This window comes from Dicentrarchus labrax, unplaced genomic scaffold, assembly GCF_905237075.1.
Source record: "Dicentrarchus labrax unplaced genomic scaffold, dlabrax2021, whole genome shotgun sequence".
Taxonomy (NCBI): domain Eukaryota; kingdom Metazoa; phylum Chordata; class Actinopteri; family Moronidae; genus Dicentrarchus; species Dicentrarchus labrax.
Window position 1 is genome coordinate 23,067,766 of NW_026136708.1, and position 25,298 is coordinate 23,093,063.

The 25,298-nt window shown below is 40.3% G+C and overlaps 3 protein-coding genes and 1 long non-coding RNA gene across 32 annotated transcripts; 2 read left to right on the forward strand and 2 right to left on the reverse strand.

Moving 5' to 3' along the window:
- Nucleotides 1–211: 211 nt before the first annotated feature.
- LOC127368393 (activator of 90 kDa heat shock protein ATPase homolog 1) lies at nt 212–11,774 on the reverse strand. 2 transcript variants are annotated; one of them, XM_051409222.1, is made up of 9 exons: nt 9,851–11,773; nt 9,285–9,475; nt 6,219–6,301; nt 5,995–6,112; nt 5,819–5,913; nt 5,604–5,741; nt 2,899–3,000; nt 2,768–2,819; nt 212–774 (listed from the first exon to the last, which is right to left on the reverse strand). In XM_051409222.1, exons 1-9 carry the CDS (start codon nt 9,928–9,930, stop codon nt 617–619), a joined length of 1,017 nt encoding a protein of 338 aa, XP_051265182.1. In that variant the 5' UTR covers nt 9,931–11,773; the 3' UTR covers nt 212–616. The 2 variants fall into 2 exon arrangements, with proteins under 2 accessions (XP_051265182.1, XP_051265183.1); XM_051409223.1 differs by lacking the exon at nt 5,604–5,741 and having other exon boundaries at nt 9,851–11,774.
- A 674-nt stretch (nt 11,775–12,448) lies between these two features.
- LOC127367953 (histidine-rich glycoprotein-like) lies at nt 12,449–15,126 on the forward strand. The gene is made up of 6 exons (XM_051408275.1): nt 12,449–12,472; nt 12,534–12,787; nt 13,252–13,518; nt 14,046–14,128; nt 14,288–14,487; nt 14,818–15,126. The coding sequence occupies exons 1-6, from the start codon at nt 12,449–12,451 to the stop codon at nt 14,956–14,958; spliced, it is 969 nt and encodes a 322-aa protein (XP_051264235.1). The 3' UTR covers nt 14,959–15,126.
- A 1-nt stretch (nt 15,127) lies between these two features.
- On the forward strand, nt 15,128–23,953 carry vipas39 (VPS33B interacting protein, apical-basolateral polarity regulator, spe-39 homolog). Its single transcript, XM_051409254.1, has 18 exons — nt 15,128–15,258; nt 16,107–16,212; nt 16,291–16,428; nt 16,527–16,565; nt 18,043–18,107; nt 18,235–18,291; nt 20,109–20,201; nt 20,326–20,359; nt 20,460–20,562; nt 20,779–20,806; nt 20,910–20,983; nt 21,363–21,438; nt 21,630–21,764; nt 22,921–22,962; nt 23,093–23,269; nt 23,365–23,454; nt 23,563–23,667; nt 23,745–23,953. The coding sequence occupies exons 1-18, from the start codon at nt 15,166–15,168 to the stop codon at nt 23,763–23,765; spliced, it is 1,476 nt and encodes a 491-aa protein (XP_051265214.1). The 5' UTR covers nt 15,128–15,165; the 3' UTR covers nt 23,766–23,953.
- LOC127368431 (uncharacterized) lies at nt 18,254–18,899 on the reverse strand. Of its 28 annotated transcripts, none has more exons than XR_007885794.1 (5): nt 18,805–18,899; nt 18,709–18,768; nt 18,481–18,588; nt 18,373–18,444; nt 18,254–18,336 (listed from the first exon to the last, which is right to left on the reverse strand). It is a non-coding gene; the product is annotated as an uncharacterized LOC127368431 (long non-coding RNA). The 28 variants fall into 28 exon arrangements; XR_007885806.1 differs by having other exon boundaries at nt 18,481–18,624; nt 18,685–18,768; XR_007885808.1 differs by having other exon boundaries at nt 18,481–18,576; nt 18,661–18,768.
- Nucleotides 23,954–25,298: the final 1,345 nt, after the last annotated feature.

The following is a 25,298-nucleotide window of genomic DNA, read 5'->3' on the forward strand; positions in this document are numbered from 1 at the left end:
TACAGATTTATGTTATTGATCCGATTTATATATAGATGGCAAATTATAAACTCTTGGTGTTACAACCTACACTGTTGATTTAAACTGTTGTTGAATTTATTTTCAATCTGAATCAAACGTACACAAAAACAACAAATATGGATGAAATGACCTCAGATTTATATTATTGATCAGTTCATCATAAGTATTAAATGGTTAACCTTAAAGGACGTTTGTATTGATCAGTAGAAATTTTTTATTGAACAAATTTTTATTAAACAAATACAGAATTATCTTAATAAACAACCAGAACAGAAAGTTGACATGAACAACATGTTTGTTTTATTTTCAGGTGCTGTGATGTTTTTCTCCAGTAATCTTCTCTGATTGGTCTGCAACAGCCTGTTGTCCTGACGACAGAACCAATATCCATCAAACTTTAAAGGAACAGTCCAACATTTTTCCTTGGTTGCTCGCTAGGTTCTCTCTAGGTAACAGCTTCCAGTCTTTATGCTAAGCTAGGCTAATTCTTGAGAAGACAGAGAACCAAGTTATGGACCATCTCTTTTAACAGGTTTCTGTGGATACAGTCAGCCTGTCAGACCAGCTCCAGGGTTAGGGTCCAGGTCCAGCTCTCCTAGTATCCAAATGTCTGTTTGATGGCCTGGAAGTAAAACCGGTTCCAGCCCTCCCTTGTGGAGTCCTCCTCGCCAGCGGGGACTCCTATACACTCCATCCTCAGCTCCGTCTCATCTCCTCGGTCCTCCAGCTCCAGACGGATGTTGGCGTAGTGCTCTGATGGACAGAGGTCAGAAGACAGAGGTCATTAGACGGAGGACAGATGACAGAAGACAGAAGTCAGATGACAAAAGTCAGAGGACAGAGGTCAATTTAATTCAATTTTATTTGTATAGCGCCAATTCATAACATAAGTTATCTCAGGACAGTTTTCAAATAGAGCAGGTCTAGACCGAACTCTTTAAAACATTAATTACAGAGACCCAACAGTACCACCATGAGCAAGACCTTGGAGACAGCAGCAAGGAAAAACTGCCTTTTTAAGAGGCAGAAACCTCGGACAGACCCTGACTCTAGGTCGGTGGTCGTCTGCCTCGACTAGTTGGGGTGAGTAATGACAGATTGACAAAGACAAAGGTTCACAGCAACAACAGTAGCAACAACTACACTAACAGTATTGACTGATGGTCTCTCTCTCTCTGTCTCTCTTTTTTCCCCGTTTTTCCTTGCCCTTGTTGCCAAGTGCCTGCTCATGGTGGTACTGTTGGGTCTCTGTAAATAATGTTTTAAAGAGTTCGATCTAGACCTACTCTATTTGAAAAGTGTCCTGAGATAACTTCTGTTATGAATTGGCGCTATACAAATAAAATTGAATTGAATTGAAATTGAATTGATGGTAATAACCATGAAGAAGATGATGAAAACGACAATGATGGGGGACAATGAGCAGTGATTATAGTAATAATAATATCTGTAGTAATAATAATAGTAATAATAATAATAACAATAATATTAGTGATATTAACAAAGGGAGTCAAGGAGGACCATGAGAACCTGCGAAAGAGGAATGTCTTAAGCCTACTCTTGAATGTGGTGAGGGTGTCTGCCTCCCGAACCACAACTGGAAGCTGGTTCCACAGGAGAGGAGCTTGGTAACTGAAGGCTCTGGCTCCTGTTCTACTTTTAGAGACTATAGGAACCACAAGTAGCCCAGCATTCAGAGAACGTAGTGTTCTAGTGGGGTAATAGGGTACTATGAGCTCTTTAAAATATGAAGGGGCCTGACCATGAAGAGCTTTATAGGTGAGGAGGAGGATTTTAAATTCTATTCTAAATTTTACAGGTAGCCAGTGCAGAGAAGCTAGTACAGGAAGAGCAGGGGCAGCCTGATAATAAGGAGTTGCAGTAATCCAGCCTAGAAGTAACAAATGCATGGATTAGATTTTCTGCATCCGTTTGTGACAGGATGTGTCTAATTTTGGTAATATTACGTAAATGAAAGAAGGCAGTCCTGGAAGTTTGCTTTATGTGGGAATTAAATGACATGTCCGGATCAACGATAACTCCAAGATTCCTGACTGGTGCAAAAGGCCAAGTTAATGCCATCTAGAGTAGCTATATCTTTAGACAGTGTTTGGGGCCAAGTACAAGAATTTCGAGTTTAACATCAGAAAATTGCAGCTCATCCAGGTTTTTATGTCCTTAAAAGCGCTTTGAGTGGTCGGAAGACTAGAGAGGCGCTATACTATAACAAACAGAACTGGCTGCAGAGTTTTCCAGGTCGGGTGAGAAAGACTAAGAACAAGGCTTTCAAATGAATTATAATTTAGTTTAGGTTTAGGATCAATTAAAAGGCTTGAATTATATATGGCTGCTACCCCACTTCCTCGGGCGGTGCCTCGAGGAATGTGAGTGATAATATGACGGGGGGGGGTGGATTCATTTAGGCTAACATACTCCTCGTGGGACAGCGAGGTCTCAGTAAGATAAAGTTAAGATAAGATATTAATTAATTAACTAGAACTTTTATTAGGTTTTTATGTTTAATTCCTCTTGTTTTTATTTCTTTAAATAATTTAGGTGGTCGGGGGACAGACACTGTCTCTATGGGGTTTTGGGTGGGTGACTCCTGTAATGGAAGCGCAGAGAAGTGTGTAAGGCAGCAGCTCTGCTTCCTGGTCCTAACTCTGGGTTGTCAAGAGGACAGATGACAGAGGACAGAGGTCAGAAGACAGGAGACAGAGGTCAGAGGTGATTCTGGAAGACCTACCACTGGGCCACGTCCTGAACCGCCACCTCATCTCAATCCTCTGGTCTGGTACCTTTGGGGAGGAGCAGCATTGTGGTTACCATTGTTACATGACAACTCACCACTGATTGGCTGAGTGGCTGTGACCTCACCAGCTGTGTGAACACTCCACTGACATTTCCGTCCAACATCTGGAAGCAGCCGCCGCACCGCGCGTCCACCGTCGCCACAGAACGTGTGAACACCTGCACAAACTGTAGATAGAGAGGTTCTACTGCAGTACTACTACTATACTACAGTACTACTAAACTACTGTACTACAGTACTACAGTACTACAGTACTACAACTATACTACTATACTACAGTAAAAATGCCCATAACAGGTATCACTGGCTCTCCAAGTTCAGGAACTTTAACAAATGTAAAATCATATATTCAATTCAATTCAATTTTATTTGTATAGCGCCAATTCATAACAGTTATATATTTAAGTTATCTCAGGACCCTTTTCAAATAGAGCAGGTCTAGACTGAACTCTTTATAACATTATTTACAGAGACCCAACAGTACCACCATGAGCAAGCACTTGGAGACAAGGGCAAGGAAAAACTGCCTGTTAAAAGGCAGAAACCTAGGACAGATCCTTCGGCTCTAGGTGGGTGGTCGTCTGTCTCGACCAGTTGAGGTGGGAGAGAGAGAGAGAGAGAGAGACAGACAGACAGACAGACAGACAGACAGGTGCACAGCAACAACAGTATTGGCAATGGCAATCTAGCAAGACCATGGCAGGAGGCTCCACCAGGATCGATAAGAACCTGCAAGACAAGAAACCACAGGAACTTGCGGGGAAAAGTGAAGTTAGTAACATGCATTAATGGGACATGAATGAGTGCATAAAGAGAGAGGAAGAGAGGAGCTCAGTGCGCCATGGGAAATCCCCCGATAGTCTAGGCCTATAGCAGCATAACTAAGGGATGGTTCAGGACTCACCTGATCCAGCCCTAACTATAACCTTTATCAAAGAGGAATGTCTTAAGCCTACTCTTGAATGTGGTGAGGGTGTCTGCCTCCCGAACCACAACTGGAAGCTGGTTCCACAAGAGAGGAGCTTGGTAACTGAAGGCTCTGGCTCCTGTTCTACTTTTAGAGACTATAGGAACCACAAGTAGCCCAGCATTCAGAGAACGTAGTGTTCTAGAGGGGTAATAGGGTACTATGAGCTCTTTAAGATATGAAGGGGCCTGACCATGAAGAGCTTTATAGGTGAGGAGGAGGATTTTAAATTCTATTCTACATTTTACGGGGAGCCAGTGCAGAGAAGCTAGTACAGGAGAGATGTGATCTCTTTTTCTAGTTCCTGTCAGTACTCGTGCTGCAGCGTTCTGAATTAATTGGAGCGTTTTAATGGACTTATTAGGGCAACCTGATAATAAAGAGTTGCAGTAATCCAGCCTTGAAGTAACAAATGCATGGATTAGTTTTTCTGCATCTGTCTGTGATAGTATGTGTCTAATTTCTGTAATATTACGTAAATGAAAGAAGGCGGTCCTAGAGGTCTGCTTCATGTGGGAATTAAATGACAAATCCTGATCAAAGATAACTCCAAGATTCCTGACAGTGGTGCTAGAGGCCAAGTTAATGCCATCTAGAGTAACTATATCTTTAGACAGTGAGTCTCTAAGGTTTTTGGGGCCAAGAAAGAGAATTTCGTTTTTTTTAGTTTAACATCAGAAAATTGCAGCTCATCCAGGATTTTATGTCCTTAAGACATGTTTGTAATTTAGATAATTGATTAATTTCTTCGGGCTTGATTGATAGATATAGCTGTGTATCATCTGCATAACAGTGAAAGTTAATGGAGTGATTCCTAATAATGTTGCCTAAAGGGAGCATATATTAAGTAAATAGTATTGGTCCAAGTACAGAACCTTTTGGAACTCCATGACTAACTGTAGTATTTATTGAAGATTCATCGTTAACATGTACAAATTTCGAGCGATCTGATAAATATGACTTAAACCAGCTTAGTGCGGTTCCTTTAATGCCAATTTGATGCTCAAGTCTATGTAAAAGAATATTATGGTCAATGGTGTCAAATGCAGCACTAAGATCTAATGATACAAGTACAGAGACATGGTCCTGCTTGACTGCCATTGCCAATATCACTGATGTTAGTGTTATTTTTATTATAAGTATTATTGTAGCTACGGTTGCTGTTGTTGCTGTTGTCACTGCTCATTGTCCCCAATCGTTGCTGTTGTCATGTTCATCATCATCAGTCACTACTATTAGTGTAGTTGTTGCTACTGTTGTTGCTGTTCACCTGTCTGTCTGTCTGTCTGTCTCTCTCTCTCTCTCTCTGTCTCTCTCTCTCACCCTAAGTGGTCAAGTGGTCGAGTATTACAGCTTAGTATTACAGCAGTGTAGTATTATAGCGTAGTATTATAGTGTAGTATTACAGTGTAGTATCTCTCTCTCTCTCTCTCTCTCTCTCTCTCTCACCCCAACTGGTCGAGGCAGACGACCACCCACCTAGAGCCGGAGGATCTGTCCTAGGTTTCTGCCTTTTAACAGGCAGTTTTTCCTTGCCCTTGTCGCCAAGTGCTAGCTCATGGTGGTACTGTTGGGTCTCTGTAAATAATGTTATAAGGAGTTCGGTCTAGACCTGCTCTATTTGAAAAGTGTCCTGAGATAACTTCTGTTATGAATTGATGCTATACAAATAAAACTGAATTGAATTGAAACTACAATACTACAGTAATATACTGCTGAGTCAACCACAGTTAGTTGAAGTATTGTACTGTAGTAATGTACTGTAGTAGTACTGTAGTAGTCTGTCCTGGTCTAGTCTGGTACCTCCTGGTTGATGAAGGTCCTGTAGACCTCCCCTGGGGAGGTCTGAAAGGTCTCCTTTAGACTGAAGCTGCAGGTTGAGATACGGACTCCTGTGGGACAGGGGGTGGAGCTAGAGGGGCTTCTGGGGGCGGGGCTTATCTGTAAGAGCACACAGAGAAGTCAGTGGTCACTTCCACTCCTGGATCAGGATCAGAGTCTGACTCACTGATGTCTACCTGGGTTTTACTGGTCTGGATCTTGTTCCTCCTGGTCTCAGACAGAGGCGGTTTGGATCCGTCGGTGGTGGGAAGGATCATTCCCTGACTGAACTCTGTGGGGTCAGAGGTCACTCAGGTTACAACAGGGAACCTTCTCACTGATTACTGCTCCTGGGGCATTCTGGGTAACAGACCTGATTTGAGTTGGTAGATGTAGTCTCCCAGAGCCCTCCGGACCTCCTGAACCCCAGACCTCCTCATCAGGTCCAAGAGTGGGGTGCTGGGTTGGTCTTTACACAGAGACACTGAGATCTGGAAGGGGTTATCATCAATATACTGATTGATACAATAAACAATATACTGATCAATACAGTCATCTGTGAATGATACAGTGATCAGAAACAGGAATTTGACTCACATCAAGGTCGTCAGTGTCGTTTTCGTCTGACAGGTTAGAGACGTCAACGGTTCCTCTGTACTTCAGGCCACTGCTGGAAGTCCCTGAGACAGGAAGCAGGAAACAGGAAACAGTCAGCAACACAGAAGAGATCCTTGCATGATTGGTTAATTTCCAAATCCATAAATACAGATTTCTTTTCCTATGACTCTATTCAAATTGGTGAAATTCTGAAATTGAATTTAATTTATTGTTAATAATATTATAATTATAACAAAATATTACATACGTAATGTCATAACAACATGTGTTGTTGTCAAAATGTGCTAAGCTAGCAAGAACCAGAGAGAAAAAGACCAGAAGTCACAGTTGCTTTCAAAATAAAAGGCCAGGATTATCAGAGGATTGTGGATTTATATAATCTAATAGCATTAGCTTAGCCCCTTGCTAGCTTTAGTTAATTCAGTGATCAAACAGCTGCTGACTGAGCTTCAATAAATAATGACGTAACTGTGACAAGCTGGTTTAAGTCATATTTATCAGATCGCTCGCAGTTTGTACATGTTAACGATGAAATAAATAAATACTACAGTTAGTCATGGAGTTCCACAAGGTTCTGTATTTGGACCAATACTATTTACTTTATATATGCTCCCTTTAGGCAACATTATTAGGAATCACTCCATTAACTTTCACTGTTATGCAGATGATACGCAGTTATAGCTATCGATCAAGCCAGATGAAAATAATCGATTATCTAAATTACAAACATGTCTTAAGGACATAAAATCCTGGATGAGCTGCAATTTTCTGATGTTAAACTCAGAAAAAAACGAAATTCTTGTTCTTGGCTCCAAAAACCTTAGAGACTCACTGTCTAAAGATATAGTTACTCTAGATGGCATTACCTTGGCCTCTAGCACCACTGTCAGGAATCTTGGAGTTATCTTTGATCAGGATTTGTCATTTAACTCCCACATAAAGCAGACCTCTAGGACTGCCTTCTTTCATTTACGTAATATTACAAAAATTAGACACATACTATCACAGACAGATGCAGAAAAACTAATCCATGCATTTGTTACTTCAAGGCTGGATTACTGCAACTCTTTTTTATCAGGTTGCCACAATAAGTCCATTAAAACGCTCCAAATAATTCAGAACGCTGCAGCACGAGTACTGACAGGAACTAGAAAAAGAGATCACATCTCTCCTGTACTAGCTTCTCTGCATTGGCTCCCTGTAAAATGTAGAATAGAATTTAAAATCCTCCTCCTCACCTATAAAGCTCTTCATGGTCAGGCCCCTTCATATCTTAAAGAGCTCATAGTACCCTATTACCCCACTAGAACACTATGTTCTCTGAATGCTGGGCTACTTGTGGTTCCTATAGTCTCTAAAAGTAGAACAGGAGCCAGAGCCTTCAGTTACCAAGCTCCTCTCCTGTGGAACCAGCTTCCAGTTGTGGTTCGGGAGGCAGACACCCTCACCACATTCAAGAGTAGGCTTAAGACATTCCTCTTTGATAAAGCTTATAGTTAGGGCTGGATCAGGTGAGTCCTGAACCATCCCTTAGTTATGCTGCTATAGGCCTAGACTATCGGGGGGATTTCCCATGGTGCACTGAGCTCCTCTCTTCCTCTCTCTTTCTGCACTCATTCATGTTCCATTAATGCATGTTACTAACTTCACTTCTTCCCCGGAGTTCTTGTGCTTTCTCGTCTCGCAGGTTCTCATGGATCCTGGTGGAGCCTCCTGCCATGGTCCTGCTTGACTGCCATTGCTAATATCACTGACATTATTGTTATTATTGTTATTCTATATTGTTTTTTGGTATGTTTATTATTATTATTATTATTCTTAGCCCTTTTGACTGCATTTTTGACCCCCTGAACATATACGAAAAGTCTATTTTATTTGGCAAAGTTGTCGGGCCTGGTTTATTCTTGGATATTCTTCGCGTCACTTTCAGGTTGGCCACTAGGAAGGCCATTAGGTGGCGCTACTTTTAGGCATGTGTCTGTGGTGTGCCGTGGCGTGCCGCCAAATTTGACCATTTTGAATTCTGTGATCATTTTTGGTGAATTTTTGCCTTGTATTTGAACAAACACCTCATAGGGAACTTATCAGATCTGCTTCAAAATTGGTGAGTACAGTCAAAAAATTTTGTTCATTAAAATTTGTGCAATTTGTGACTGTACGTTGAAGGTCGTGTCCGTAGCGTGACATCAAAGTTAGCCAGTATCAATCGAATATCAAACTGTGATGCCATTTTCAGCAGTTTGCAGTGATTTTCAAATTCGATCACTGCAATCTCGACACATTGGTGATCATAAGTTGATCAAATATTTACTGTGCGTCAAACTGTGTGTCCTTGGCATGGCGCTGAATTTCCACCTTTCGCAGTGAAGAGTCTCTCTATGAAAGCGTAAGTCTTTTGCAGTATCTGAAACGTTTGACAACGTAGAGTGGTCTCCCTCAGCTTCTGGCGATGAGGGCTTGGGAGTGGGGTGACGTGAAAATTTCATGTTGTGGTCCACATGTGTTAAGACGGCATGTGACGTGGCCGCAGCACGCCCCGAGTTGCGTGGAGTGTGAGGTCCCGCCCAATGCTGCTTGCAGCTTTAATTATTATTATTATTAATATTATTATTACTACAGTTACTATTATTCCCCCATCGCTGCTGTTGTCATTGTCATCATCTTCTTCATGTTCATCATCATCAGTCACTACTATTAGTGTAGTTGTTGCTACTGTTGTTGCTGTGCAACTGTCTCTCTCTCTCTCTGTCTGTCTCTCAATATCTCTCTCACCCCAACTGGTCGAGACAGACGACCACCCACCTAGAGCCGGAGGATCTGTCCTAGGTTTCTGCCTTTTAACAGGCAGTGTTTCCTTGCCCTTGTTGCCAAGGTCTTGCTCATGGTGGTACTGTTGGGTCTCTGTAATTAATGTTATAAAGAGTTCGGTATAGACCTGCTCTATTTGAAAAGTGTCCTGAGATAACTTCTGTTATGAATTGGCGCTATACAAATAAAACTGAATTGAATTGAATTGAATTGAATCATCAGTGACATCATACGGACCTAGCCAGTTGGCTCTCAGCTGCCACTCGTAGAAGAAGATCAGTTTTCCTTTGCGGTTGTTGATGGAAGCTTCTCCGTCCAGTTTGGAGACATCGGTCAGCTGACAGACACCCTCCGGTCCCTCCACCTGCACCGCCAGCAGCAGCTGACGGAGGCGCTCTGATGACCAGCCGCTAACATCACGCTCCGTCCTGATGAGGTCACACAGAGAGAGAGAGAGACAGACGAGAGGGGGTTAATGTTTCCAGACAGTTCCACCTCCTGTAGCCCTGCCCACCTCTCTAACATCACCACCTGTCATCCATCAGCTGTTTAAAAATATCTGAGCATGTGCTGACGGAGCAGGAGGGTCGAATAACACACACACACACACACACACACACACACACACACACACACACACACACACACACACACAAACTAATACACACACACGTTTGTTCTTCTATACAAGTGAGGACCCTCATTACACACACCTAAACCCTCAAATAGCCTCTCATGGTTCATATTTAATAATAATAAAGATAATAACAACAATAACAACAACAATGATAATAATAACAGACCAGTGCCAGTTGTTCACGTTGGTGGCGTCCGCTCTCTCTTCAACAATCCATCGAGGATCTCCTTCTCCCCATTTAGCCATCAGAAGTATTTATACTGCTTCAAATACTACTGTAGTATAACTGTAGTATTATTGTAGTACTGACTGTAGTATTACTGTAGTATTACTGTAGTATAACTAGTATTGCTGTAGTATATCTGTAGTATAACTGTAGTATAACTGTAGTATTACTGTAGTATAACTAGTATTGCTGTAGTATAGCTGTAGTATTACTGTAGTATTACTGTAGTATTACTGTAATATAACTGTAGTATAATTGTAGTATTACTGAAGTATTACTGTAGTATAACTGTAGTATAACTGTAGTATAGCTGTAGTATAGCTGTAGTATAACTGTAGTATAACTAGTATTACTGTAGTATTACTGTAGTATAACTGTAGTATTACTGTAGTATTATTGTAGTATAACTAGTATTACTGTAGTATTACTGTAGTATAACTGTAGTATTACTGTAGTATTATTGTAGTATAACTAGTATTGCTGTAGTATTACTGTAGTATTACTGTAGTATAACTGTAGTATAACTGTAGTATTACTGAAGTATTACTGTAGTATTACTGTAGTATAGCTGTAGTATAACTGTAGTATAACTGTAGTATTACTGAAGTATTACTGTAGTATAACTGTAGTATAACTGTAGTATTACTGAAGTATTACTGTAGTATAGCTGTAGTATAACTGTAGTATAACTAGTATTACTGTAGTATAACTGTAGTATTACTGTAGTATAACTGTAGTATAGCTGTAGTATAACTGTAGTATAACTAGTATTACTGTAGTATTACTGTAGTATAACTGTAGTATAGCTGTAGTATAACTAGTATTACTGTAGTATCACTGTAGTATCACTGTAGTATAACTGTAGTATAGCTGTAGTATTACTGTAGTATAACTGTAGTATTGCTGTAGTATTACTGTAGTATTACTGTAGTATTACTGTAGTATTACTGTAGTATAACTGTAGTATAGCTGTAGTATAACTGTAGTATAACTAGTATTGCTGTAGTATAACTGTAGTATAGCTGTAGTATAACTAGTATTACTGTAGTATCACTGTAGTATTACTGTAGTATAACTGTAGTATTGCTGTAGTATTACTGTAGTATAACTGTAGTATTGCTGTAGTATAACTGTAGTATTACTGTAGTATTACTGTAGTATTACTGTAGTATAACTGTAGTATAGCTGTAGTATAGCTGTAGTATAACTGTAGTATAACTAGTATTGCTGTAGTATTACTGTAGTATAACTGTAGTATAACTGTAGTATTACTGTAGTATAACTAGTATTGCTGTAGTATTACTGTAGTATAACTGTAGTATAACTGTAGTATTACTGTAGTATAACTGTAGTATAACTGTAGTATAACTGTAGTATAACTAGTATTACTGTAGTATAGCTGTAGTATAACTAGTATTACTGTAGTATCACTGTAGTATTACTGTAGTATAACTGTAGTATAGCTGTAGTATAACTGTAGTATAACTAGTATTACTAGTATTACTGTAGTATAACTGTAGTATAACTAGTATTACTGTAGTATAACTGTAGTATAACTAGTATTACTGTAGTATAGCTGTAGTATTACTGTAGTATAGCTGTAGTATAACTAGTATTACTAGTATTACTGTAGTATAGCTGTAGTATTACTGTAGTATAGCTGTAGTATTACTGTAGTATAACTGTAGTATAACTAGTATTACTGTAGTATAGCTGCCGTACTCACTGTGTGAAGTGTTGAACCAAACTGAGTCTCTGACTGTGGAGTTGAAACTTAAAACCAACTTCAGCTCACTTTAACTACTTCCTCTAAAGACTTTCAAATTAAAACAACACAAACAGGATGCAACCTTAAATAATAATTATAGGTTATTCATTAAGCAGTAGTCTTCGTACTTTAGATGAATATGAAAGGACATTATTATTCCAACTATTACCCAGGATGTTGTTGCTCTCTGCTGTGTGTTTTATTCTGTAAATGATCTATTATTACTAGTTATTATTATTTCTAATTATTTATAAAACATTTTCATGGAGGAAACAACAATACATTATATTTTTATATATATGTTTGTTATTATTACATATTATTATTCATTCATTCATATAAAGTTTAATAAATGTTAATTCATTATATATATGAATTCTGAAATATTATTTACATTTACATTCATATGTGTGTTTGTATTGTTATTTATTGAGCTTTGTCATATTTTATATTGTATTAATTTTTATATTTCGTGACTGTAGAACTTGATTTGATGTTTTATATAATAATGTAAATATTACAAAAAATAATAATATTAATCATTTATATAAATATATTTACATTAATTAAAAAAGCTGTTTTCAGTCTACAGTTCCGGTTCACTACAGTTCCCAGCAGACACCGCGCGGCCGGAAGGCGCCCAGCTTCCGTCAGAGAAGAAGAAGAGGAGCCGCAGCAGTTGAAGGTAAAAACAGCTGATCAATTCTGATCGATTACCAGCGTCAAACTTATTAACTGTTAGATCGATTCACAGTTTGTGTATCTTTAATATGACGTCACTGTTGCCGCTGTTTGTCAGAGCGAATCAAAGCGTTACTTCCGGTTTAAAGGCTGACGTTTCTGTTAGCATGTTAGCATGCTAACTATCTTCCTGCTGTCAGAGACCACAAACACACACACACAACTACACACAATACACACACAACTACACACAACTACACACAATACACACACAACTACACACAATACACACACAACTACACACAATACACACACACACAACTACACACAATACACACACACACAACTACACACAATACACACACAACTACACACAATACACACACACACAACTACACACAATACACACACACACAACTACACACAATACACACACAATACACACACAATACACACACAACTACACACAATACACACACACACACAACTACACACAATACACACACACAACTACACACAATACACACACACACAACTACACACAATACACACACAACTACACACAATACACACACACACACAACTACACACAATACACACACACACAACTACACACAATACACACACACAACTACACACAATACACACACACACAACTACACACAATACACACACACACAACTACACACAATACACACACAACTACACACAATACACACACAACTACACACAATACACACACACACTACACACAATACACACACACACAACTACACACAATACACACACAACTACACACTACACACACAACTACACACAATACACACACAACTACACACAATACACACACACACAACTACACACAATACACACACAACTACACACAATACACACACACACAACTACACACAATACACACACACAACTACACACAATACACACACAACTACACACAATACACACACAACTACACACAATACACACACACACAACTACACACAATACACACACACACAACTACACACAATACACACACACAACTACACACATTACACACACAACTACACACAATACACACACACAACTACACACATTACACACACAACTACACACAATACACACACACAACTACACACACACACAACTACACACAATACACACACACACAACTACACACAATACACACACACACACAACTACACACATTACACACACAACTACACACAATACACACACACAACTACACACACACACAACTACACACAATACACACACACAACTACACACACACACAACTACACACAATACACACACACACACACACACACAACTACACACATTACACACACAACTACACACAATACACACACACACAACTACACACAATACACACACAACTACACACAATACACACACACACAACTACACACAATACACACACACACAACTACACACAATACACACACACACAACTACACACACTACACACACAACTACACACAATACACACACAACTACACACAATACACACACACACAACTACACACAATACACACACAACTACACACAATACACACACACACAACTACACACAATACACACCGCAACTACACACAATACACACACACAACTACACACAACACACACACACAACTACACACAATACACACACACACCACACACAATACACACACAACTACACACAATACACACACACACAACTACACACAATACACACACACACAACTACACACAATACACACACACAACTACACACATTACACACACAACTACACACAATACACACACACAACTACACACATTACACACACAACTACACACAATACACACACACAACACACACACACACACACAACTACACACAATACACACACACACACAACTACACACAATACACACACACACACAACTACACACAATACACACACACAACTACACACATTACACACACAACTACACACAATACACACACACAACTACACACACACACAACTACACACAATACACACACACAACTACACACACACACAACTACACACAATACACACACAACTACACACAACTACACATTAATAAAGTAAAGCTTTACTGTAGAGAATGTAATAAAGTAAAGCTTTACTGTAGAGAATGTAATTAGATAAAGCTTTACTGTAGAGAATGTAATAAAGTAAAGCTTTACTGTAGAGAATGTAATTAGATAAAGCTTTACTGTAGAGAATGTAATTAGATAAAGCTTTACTGTAGAGAATGTAATTAGATAAAGCTTTACTGTAGAGAATGTAATAAAGTAAAGCTTTACTGTAGAGAATGTAATAAAGTAAAGCTTTACTGTAGAGAATGTAATTAGATAAAGCTTTACTGTAGAGAATGTAATTAGATAAAGCTTTACTGTAGAGAATGTAATTAGATAAAGCTTTACTGTAGAGAATGTAATTAGATAAAGCTTTACTGTAGAGAATGTAATAAAGTAAAGCTTTACTGTAGAGATGCTTCAGTACTCGTACTTTACTTTATATTATTATCAGCCACACAAGATCTGTTAGTAACAGATTCAGCAGCTACAGTCTACTGGCTCTAAAAACTGCGGCAGCCTCAATATCTCGAGGTTATCGTCGCCCACGTGTGCACGCCTTCAGAGCAAGTCGGTATCAAGTCAGAGAAAAAGCTACCCAGCATGCATTGTGCAAAGCTCGCTGGTGATCGATTCTGAGCAGCATACTTGCTAGGTGTTGGTGTTGACAGTTTAAGTAAAGTTGTTTCAAACAGTGACTGGTTGTGTGTCCAGATGATGAAGAGTAAAGCAGATGAGGAAGACTACTGGAACAGCTCCAAGTTTAAAGCGTTCACCTTTGACGACGAAGACGACGAGTTCAGCAGGGTAAGACGTGGACCTGCAGGGACCGGGAGACCTGGACCAGACTGAACCAGGTCTCAGGTCCCTGCACTCTTCTCAACTCACACCTGTATACTGTACACCTGTATTCCTCTGTACTAGTGGTGTAACGATTCCCCAAATCCACGGTTCGGTTCAGACCTCGATTTATTTTATGGAGTGTCAGTGAACGCACCACTGCAGATGTCACTCACTAACGTTAGTTTCGGTTTGGACCCACATGCGGCGCACTTAAACTGAATCACGGGTGAGTTTATGAAACGTACTGCTGATGGAGAAAGTCAGCAGAGACACACACAGGGAGAGAGAGACAGAAAGAGGCGGAGCAAGAGGGCGTGTTTGCTGTGAGTGAGCAGAGGTCCAGACTAGGTGTGTGTGTGTGTGAGTGTGGGGAGAAGAGAAAGGGAGCAGATTAAAGTAGTAAATAAACAGTAACCTAGAATAACCAACTGTCAATACAAATACGATATAGGCGTACACCGCTACCACCCCACGGGCCGCCGCCACCGCCGCAGTTACACTGTCTTAACGAGAGCTCAACAGTCCAGGGAGCGAGTGTGTCGCTGTTCTGTCTCACAAATCCGCGACACGAGACCGTGGACTTTTGTGTCGCGATTTCAGTCTCGGTTTCAGAACCGTTACAGCCCTACTCTGTACACCTGTATACCTCTGTACACCTGTAAACCTCTGTACACCTCTGTACGCCTCTATACCTCTGTACACCTGTATACCAATATATCTTTTGTACGTTAGCTTTTGTTTGAGCAGTTTTATAAATGAGGCAACAGGTGTGTCAGTACACCTGTGTGACCGTCAGCTATTGTGTTTATCAGTTAAAAGAGTCGAAGCAGGCAGTGAACAGCATCCGCCGCCTGGTGGAGGAAGATGATGACGAAGATGATGTGGAGAAGGTCAGCTGGAGTGGAGAGCCTGTCGGGAGTAAGACCTCCTTATTTAAAACCAATCCTGAGCAGTGATTGGCTGCAGGGTTAGGATCATCTTCCTGTTTCACCTCAGGTATCTCCTGGTCGGTCAGAGAGACGGCGGCGTCCAATCAGAGGACAGACCGAGAGCCCACCTTCCCCAAAATCAACACGGACACACCGACCCTCAGCAAGAGTAACTCTGGGTACTCCCTGAGCTCTCTGTTCAAAGGTAAGACAGCTGCACAGGTGTGACAGGTCAGAAAGGTGAGACAGGTCAGATAGGTGAGACAGTATTATATGAAAGTTGAATGTGTTTTTTCTTTGCAGGAAAAACTAAAGGAGGAAACTTTCAGTCCTTCAATGACTGTGAGTCTGAACTACACTGTATGAATGAATGGATGAATGAGTTAATGGGTGAATGAGTACATTTAAGGATGACTTAATGGATGAATGAGTTTATTGAAGGATGGGTAAATTGATTGATTAGTTAATGGTTGACTGAGTTAATGAATGAACGAGTTCATTGATTGATTAGTTACTGGATGAATGAGTTTATTGAAGGATGAGTTAATGGATGAATGAGTTTATTGAAGGATGAGTTAATGGATGAATGAGTTTATTGAAGGATGAGTTAATGGATGAATGAGTTTATTGAAGGATGAGTTAATGGATGAATGAGTTTTTTTAAACGATGAGTTAATGGATGAATGAGTTTATTGAAGGATGAGTTAATGGATGAGTGAGTTACTGGATGACTGAGTTTATTGAAGGATGAGTTAATGGATGAATGAGTTTATTGAAGGATGAGTTAATGGATGAATGAGTTTTTTAAACGATGAGTTAATGGATGAATGAGTTTATTGAAGGATGAGTTAATGGATGAGTGAGTTACTGGATGACTGAGTTTATTGAAGGATGAGTTAATGGATGAATGAGTTTATTGAAGGATGAGTTAATGGATGAATGAGTTTTTTAAACGATGAGTTAATGGATGAATGAGTTTATTGAAGGATGAGTTAATGGATGAGTGAGTTACTGGATGACTGAGTTTATTGAAGGATGAGTTAATGGATGAATGAGTTTATTGAAGGATGAGTTAATGGATGAATGAGTTTTTTAAACGATGAGTTAATGGATGAATGAGTTTATTGAAGGATGAGTTAATGGATGAGTGAGTTACTGGATGAATGAGTTTATTGAAGGATGAGTTAATGGATGAATGAGTTTATTGAAGGATGAGTTAATGGATGAATGAGTTTATTGAAGGATGAGTTAATGGATGAATGAGTTTATTGAAGGATGAGTTAATGGATGAATGAGTTTTTTAAACGATGAGTTAATGGATGAATGAGTTTATTGAAGGATGAGTTAATGGATGAGTGAGTTACTGGATGAATGAGTTTATTGAAGGATGAGTTAATGGATGAATGAGTTTATTGAAGGATGAGTTAATGGATGAATGAGTTTATTGAAGGATGAGTTAATGGATGAATGAGTTTATTGAAGGATGAGTTAATGGATGAATGAGTTTATTGAAGGATGAGTTAATGGATGAATGAGTTTATTGAAGGATGAGTTAATGGATGAATGAGTTTTTTAAACGATGAGTTAATGGATGAATGAGTTTATTGAAGGATGAGTTAATGGATGAGTGAGTTACTGGATGAATGAGTTTATTGAAGGATGAGTTAATGGATGAATGAGTTTATTGAAGGATGAGTTAATGGATGAATGAGTTTATTGAAGGATGAGTTAATGGATGAATGAGTTTATTGAAGGATGAGTTAATGGATGGGTGAGTGTATGAGTGAGTTCAATACTGACGGCTGTCTGTGTGTTTTAGCTCTCAGTGACTTGTCTGTCAGGCTCTACGCTCCCGAACTCCGAAAACCAAAATCTGAATACAAGGTAACTAGAACACCGTAATCTGATTACAGACTGTAATCTTGTTGGAGTCTGATTACTCTGATCTGATTACAGACTACAGATTTGTCTGATTTGCTGGTGATCTAATGATGTTATGTTGTGATATCAGGATTATGTCAGTGATTGGTCGCCGGAGGAGACGATTCAGAGAATGCAGCAGGGAAAGGTAACATGTCTGTCTGTTTACCTATCTGTCCACCTATCTGTCCACCTATCTGTCCACCTATCTGTCCACCTATCTGTTTACCTATCTGTTTACCTATCTGTCCACCTATCTGTCCACCTATCTGTTTACCTATCTGTCCACCTATATGTTTACCTATCTGTCCACCTATATGTTTACCTATCTGTCCACCTATCTGTCCACCTATCTGTCCACCTATCTGTCTACCTATCTGTCCACCTATCTGTCTACCTATCTGTTTACCTATCTGTCCACCTATATGTTTACCTATCTGTCCACCTATATGTTTACCTATCTGTCCACCTATCTGTTTACCTATCTGTTTACCTATCTGTCCACCTATATGCTTACCTATCTGTCCACCTATATGTTTACCTATCTGTCCACCTATCTGTTTACCTATCTGTCCACCTATCTGTCCACCTATCTGTCCACCTATCTGTTTACCTATCTGTCCACCTATCTGTCCACCTATCTGTTTACCTATCTGTTTACCTATCTGTCCACCTATCTGTCCACCTATCTGTCCACCTATCTGTTTACCTACCTGTCCACCTATCTGTCTGTGTGTGTCCAGGGAGAAGTTTTGGTCTATATGTAGTATTACAGTGTAGTATTATAGTGAAGTATTACAGTGTAGTATTATAGTGAAGTATAAGTATGTAGTATTACAGTGCAGTATAACAGTGTAGTATTACAGTGTAGTATCAGTATGTAGTATTACAGTGTAGTATTATAGTGTAGTATTATAGTGTAGTATTACAGTGTAGTATCAGTATGTAGTATTACAGTGTAGTATTACAGTGAAGTATTACAGTGTAGTATTATAGTGAAGTATAAGTATGTAGTATTACAGTGTAGTATTACAGTGTAGTATTACAGTGTACTATCAGTAAGTAGTATTACAGTGTAGTATTATAGTGTAGTATTACAGTGTAGTATCAGTATGTAGTATTACAGTGTAGTATTATAGTGTAGTATTACAGTGTAGTATTACAGTGTAGTATTATAGTGTAGTATTACAGTGTAGTATCAGTATGTAGTATTACAGTGTAGTATTACAGTGAAGTATTACAGTGTAGTATTATAGTGAAGTATAAGTATGTAGTATTACAGTGTAGTATTACAGTGTAGTATTACAGTGTACTATCAGTAAGTAGTATTACAGTGTAGTATTATAGTGTAGTATTATAGTGTAGTATTACAGTGTAGTATCAGTATGTAGTATTACAGTGTATTATTACAGTGTACTATCAGTAAGTAGTATTACAGTGTAGTATTATAGTGTAGTATCAGTATGTAGTATTATAGTGTAGTATTACAGTGTAGTATTACAGTGTAGTATTATAGTGTAGTATTATAGTGTAGTATTACAGTGTAGTATCAGTATGTAGTATTATAGTGTAGTATTATAGTGTAGTATCAGTATGTAGTAATATAGTGTAGTATTATAGTGTAGTATCAGTATGTAGTATTATAGTGTAGTATTATAGTGTAGTATCAGTATGTAGTATTATAGTGTAGTATTATAGTGTAGTATCAGTATGTAGTATTATAGTGTAGTAATATAGTGTAGTATTATAGTGTAGTATCAGTATGTAGTAATATAGTGTAGTATCAGTATGTAGTATTATAGTGTAGTATTATAGTGTAGTATCAGTATGTAGTATTATAGTGTAGTAATATAGTGTAGTATTATAGTGTAGTATCAGTATGTAGTATTATAGTGTAGTAATATAGTGTAGTATCAGTATGTAGTATTATAGTGTAGTATTACATTTTTTTGTACCGTGTTTCAGGCTTTCTCTCTGGAGAAGTTTCGGTCTCTTCAGGACAAACTTCTGCTGCTTGACTTCGCTGTCAGCGCTCACGATGGAAATGTCATCACTGCTGTAACTTTGTTCACACTCTTATTATTATCTATAAACTTTATTAACAATCTGATCAACAACACCATCTATAAACTTTATCTGATCAACACCGTCTGACACTGACACTGAATGTTTTTTCTTTCAGGTTCTGATTTATTTAAAGAGGACCCTGGGTAAAGGTGAGCCTTTTTGTTCAGATCCTGGATCAGTTCTCAGTGTAATGATTGTGGATCAGACCTGGTTCTGGATCCATAGTCCTGACCCCATCTTCCCTTACAGAGGTCTTGTTTCGGGAGCTGGAGTCCAGGCAGACGGCTCTGAGACACTTGATCCAGTATCTGACGGAGACCAGAGACCAGAGGCTGCTGCTGGAGCTGCTCAGGTCTCTGTGTAGAACAGGACCCTGTACTACAGGGCGGGGTTTGGTGTTAGCGAGGCCAGGGTACATTGCCATGGTAACTGATGCTCAACAGGAGCGCCTGTTGCTAGGATACAGTGCTAACAATCTCCTGCTGTCTATACTTCCTAGTCTCCTGTCTCTATCTGTATTTGTTTATTTCATTTAATTGAATGTGTGTTCTTGTTCTTGTGCTCTCAGAGCTCTGGGCCGGATGGAGGATGTGGCAGTACGTGCAAAACTACGCTAGCAGTACAAAGTTGCAGTACACAGTCATAGTACACACCAGACAGGAAGCTAATGTAATTTCCTGTCTGTTTCTATGGCGATAGCTGTTGCAGTACAAAGAACACCTGAGCATCACTGATGAAAACAAGAGGCGGGACTTCCTGAAGAGCTGCCTCAGGTGAGTGACTCCTGCAGGCCACTGTACTTCAAACCACAACACTGACTCATGTATAAATACTCCAAACTAATGTTAACTCTAGTTTGATACAAATAAATACAAATTCTGTTATTACAAAGTATAATAGACCTGCTTCATTTGAAAAGTGTCCTGAGATAACTTCTGTTATGAATTGGCGCTATTCAAATAAATTGAATTGAATTGAATTGAATTAATATAATTTACATTTAAATAATCAGAATCATTAATTTATCAGTGTATTATCAATAATCTGTTGTCACACAAGAATGAGTCATAATCTGGTGACAGTCAGATTTGTAATCTGGTAATTTGTCTATCAACTGTTTGTGGGTGTCTGTTTTTGTTTGTTTGTGTGCAGTCTTCCATTTTCTCCAGAAGATTCAGCTCATGTTCAGGATCACTTCACTCTGCTGGAGAGACAGATCATCATTGAGGTCAGAATCACTAAACCATTTTACACTAGTGTTAGTTTGAATCAAAGTATAGCCCCAGTGTAATCCCAGTATAACCCCAGTATAACCCCTGTATAATCCCAGTGTAACCCCAGTATAGCCTCAGTATAATCCCAGTATAAATCCAAGATTATACCAGTTTAATGGCAGTTTTCCCTCTGTGTTGTTGCTAGGCAACCGACCGGCAGGCCGAGCGCGGAGGTAAGGTGGAAATCTTCCAGAAGTTTCCCAGAAGAGCTTCAATCCTCAACATGCCCCTGGTGACGACTCTGTACTACTGCTGCTTCTACCACTACACTGAGCCTGAGGTCAGTCTGCCCTTAACTGAACCAGCCTGCAGTGAGTCTGCCCTTAACTAAACCAGCCTGAGGTCAGTCTGCCCTTAACTAAACCAGCCTGAGGTCAGTCTGCCCTTAACTAAACCAGCCTGCTGTGAGTCTGCCCTTAACTAAACCAGCCTGCAGTGAGTCTGCCCTTAACTAAACCAGCCTGCAGTGAGTCTGCCCTTAACTAAACCAGCCTGCAGTGAGTCTGCCCTTAACTAAACCAGCCTGCAATGAGTCTGCCCTTAACTAAACCAGCCTGCAGTGAGTCTGCCCTTAACTAAACCAGCCTGCAATGAGTCTGCCCTTAACTAAACCAGCCTGCAGTGAGTCTGCCCTTAACTAAACCAGCCTGCAGTGAGTCTGCCCTTAACTAAACCAGCCTGCGGTCAGTCTGCCCTTAACTAAACCAGCCTGCAGTGAGTCTGCCCTTAACTAAACCAGCCTGCGGTCAGTCTGCCCTTAACTAAACCAGCCTGCAGTGAGTCTGCCCTTAACTAAACCAGCCTGCGGTCAGTCTGCCCTTAACTAAACCAGCCTGCGGTCAGTCTGCCCTTAACTAAACCAGCCTGCAATGAGTCTGCCCTTAACTAAACCAGCCTGCAGTGAGTCTGCCCTTAACTAAACCAGCCTGCGGTCAGTCTGCCCTTAACTAAACCAGCCTGCGGTCAGTCTGCCCTTAACTAAACCAGCCTGCAGTGAGTCTGCCCTTAACTAAACCAGCCTGCGGTCAGTCTGCCCTTAACTAAACCAGCCTGCAGTGAGTCTGCCCTTAACTAAACCAGCCTGCGGTCAGTCTGCCCTTAACTAAACCAGCCTGCGGTCAGTCTGCCCTTAACTAAACCAGCCTGCAATGAGTCTGCCCTTAACTAAACCAGCCTGCAGTGAGTCTGCCCTTAACTAAACCAGCCTGCGGTCAGTCTGCCCTTAACTAAACCAGCCTGCAGTGAGTCTGCCCTTAACTAAACCAGCCTGCGGTCAGTCTGCCCTTAACTAAACCAGCCTGCAATGAGTCTGCCCTTAACTAAACCAGCCTGCAATGAGTCTGCCCTTAACTAAACCAGCCTGCAGTGAGTCTGCCTTTAACTAAACCAGCCTGAGGTCAGTCTAAGTATCGTTGAACCGGTTTCTCTGTTTGCAGGGAACCTACAGCAGTTCGTTGAACATCCGTCAGACCTTCAAGGTGAGAGCTGATGTTTTCAGTGTTTATTGACAAGGTGAGAGCTGATGTTTTCAGTGTTTATTGACAAGGTGAGAGCTGATGTTTTCAGTGTTTATTGACCTGTTTGACCACTGTTGACCTTTGTCCTCAGATCTCGGAGAAGCAGTACTTTGTTACGGCGCTGGCTGCGCGGGCGAAGCTGAAGGCGTGGTCAGACGTGGACGCTCTGTTCACCAGTAGGAACTGGCTCGGCTTCACCAGGAAGAAATCTCCGCTCAGCTTCCAGCGAGTCGTAGACATCCTGCAGAAAAACTCCGCCCCAACACAGGTGAGTGGGTGGAGCCTGTAACAATGCAGCCAATGGGAAATAAATAGAGGGTTACTTAAGGTGTTTGATTGACAGGTGTGTTATTTGATTGACAGGTCCTGCAGGACTACGTGGCGCTGGTTGATGATGCAGAGTTGAGGATCAGTTTGGCTCAGAAACATAAATGTCACGACATCGTCATCAACGTGAGACTCAATCATGTTTACGTTAATGAAGCTCTCTGATTGGACGATTATTTTGAATGTTGTTTTTGCTGTGATGTCATGATGACGACGTGTCTCTGGGCTAATCAGACGTACCGGGACCTGAAGGACCGGCAGCTGTTGCTAGGATACCGGGGGAAGGTGGAAAGAGGATCAGCAGAGGAGAGGAAGATTGATGAGCTGCTCAACAACCCGGTGAGGAAGAGGAGTCATCTTCATCATCTTCATCATCTTCATCATCTTAATCATGACGTTTTCTTCTTCTCTTTCAGCAAATCCGGTGGAAGAACTGATTTCAGTCGAAGACTTTTACTTTGAAAAGAGACAATAGGAACATCCTGTCAGCTGATGTCTGCTTCAGTCTCATTGGTTGCCCCATGGGTGGCTTTTTATTGCTGAGTCATCGCTGAGTCATTCAACATTCCTCAACTTGTTTTTTATAAAAATCTGTAAAAAGAATAAAATATTATTAAACATTCAATCTGATTTCATTAAAACTGTCAGAGGAGGAGGAAGAAGAGGAGGAGGAGGAGATAGAGGATGAGGAGGAAGAAGAAGAGGAAGAAAAAGAGGAGGAAGAAGAGGAGGAGGAGGAGATCAAGGAGGATGAGGAGGAAGAAGAGGAGGAGATAGAGGAGGAGATAGAGGATGAGGAGGAAGAAGAGGAGGAGATAGAAGAGGAGGAGAAAGGAGGAGGAAGAAGAGGAGAGAAAGGAGGAGGAGGAGGAAGAAGAGGAGGAAATGGAGGAGGAGGAGATAGAGAAGGAGATAAAGGAGGAGGAGGAGATAAAGGAGGATATAGAGGAGGAGGAGGAAGAAAGGAGGAAGAGGAGGAGGTGGAAGTGAAGGAGGAGGAAGAGGAGATGGAGGAGGAGGAGATAAAGGATATAAAGGAGGAGGAAGAAGAGGAGAAAGAAGGAAGAGGAGGAGATAGATGGGGAGGAAGAGGAAGAAGAGATAGAGGAGGAGGAGGATGTAGAGGAGGAGTAAGAAGGGGAGGAGGAGGAGGAGAAGAAGAGTCGGTGCAGTACCAACAGACCATCACTAGATGGTGTCAGTGGTCCTCTCTGGTTCTGGAGGCAAACACCCTCTCTATGTTTCAGAGTCTCTCTCTCTGTCTCTCTCTCTCCCTTTAAATTCAATTCAATTCAAAATGGACTTTATTTATTGGCATGAAAGTTATTTAAAAACAATATTGCCAAAGCAAAGTATTCAAATACAATAAATCAAAGATATAAACATCATGAACATTATATTAGTTATGTACAGTGTTTGTGTTTGTGTTTGTGTGTGTGTGTGTGTGTGTGTGTGTGTGTGTGTGTGTGTGTGTGTGTGTCCCTCAGGTTGTGGCATGTTAATACATACTGGGCAGCAAGGTGTGCCCGCTCTCCTCCTCCAGGAGTATTTTTAATGTGGAGAGGTCGTTCAGCTCTTTGAAATCTGGAACCAAAGAGCTGAACTGAAATAAATGTTTCTAGTATTATTTAATGTTGTACATTGTAGGAGAAAGTGCATCTCTGTCTCAACCTCACCTGTCCAACAGTGACCACATTTTCTGTTTTCTTTTGGTTGCCATGATGTTTTGTGTCTTCCTGTTTGGATTGGCAGTTTGTGGTCACTGAGCCTGTACTTGGTTAGGATCTGTCTCTGCTTTCTATCTCTGACAGTAGAGAGAGTCCCTCCCTCTCTCCCTCTCTCTGTCTCTGTCTCTCTCCCCCTCTCTCTCTCTCTCTCTCTCTCCCTCCCCCTCCCAGTCTCGCACACTGTCGAGAGGAAACAAGCCGTAGTAAATTTGATGAGCATGAGGTGAATCGGAGGATGCGTGA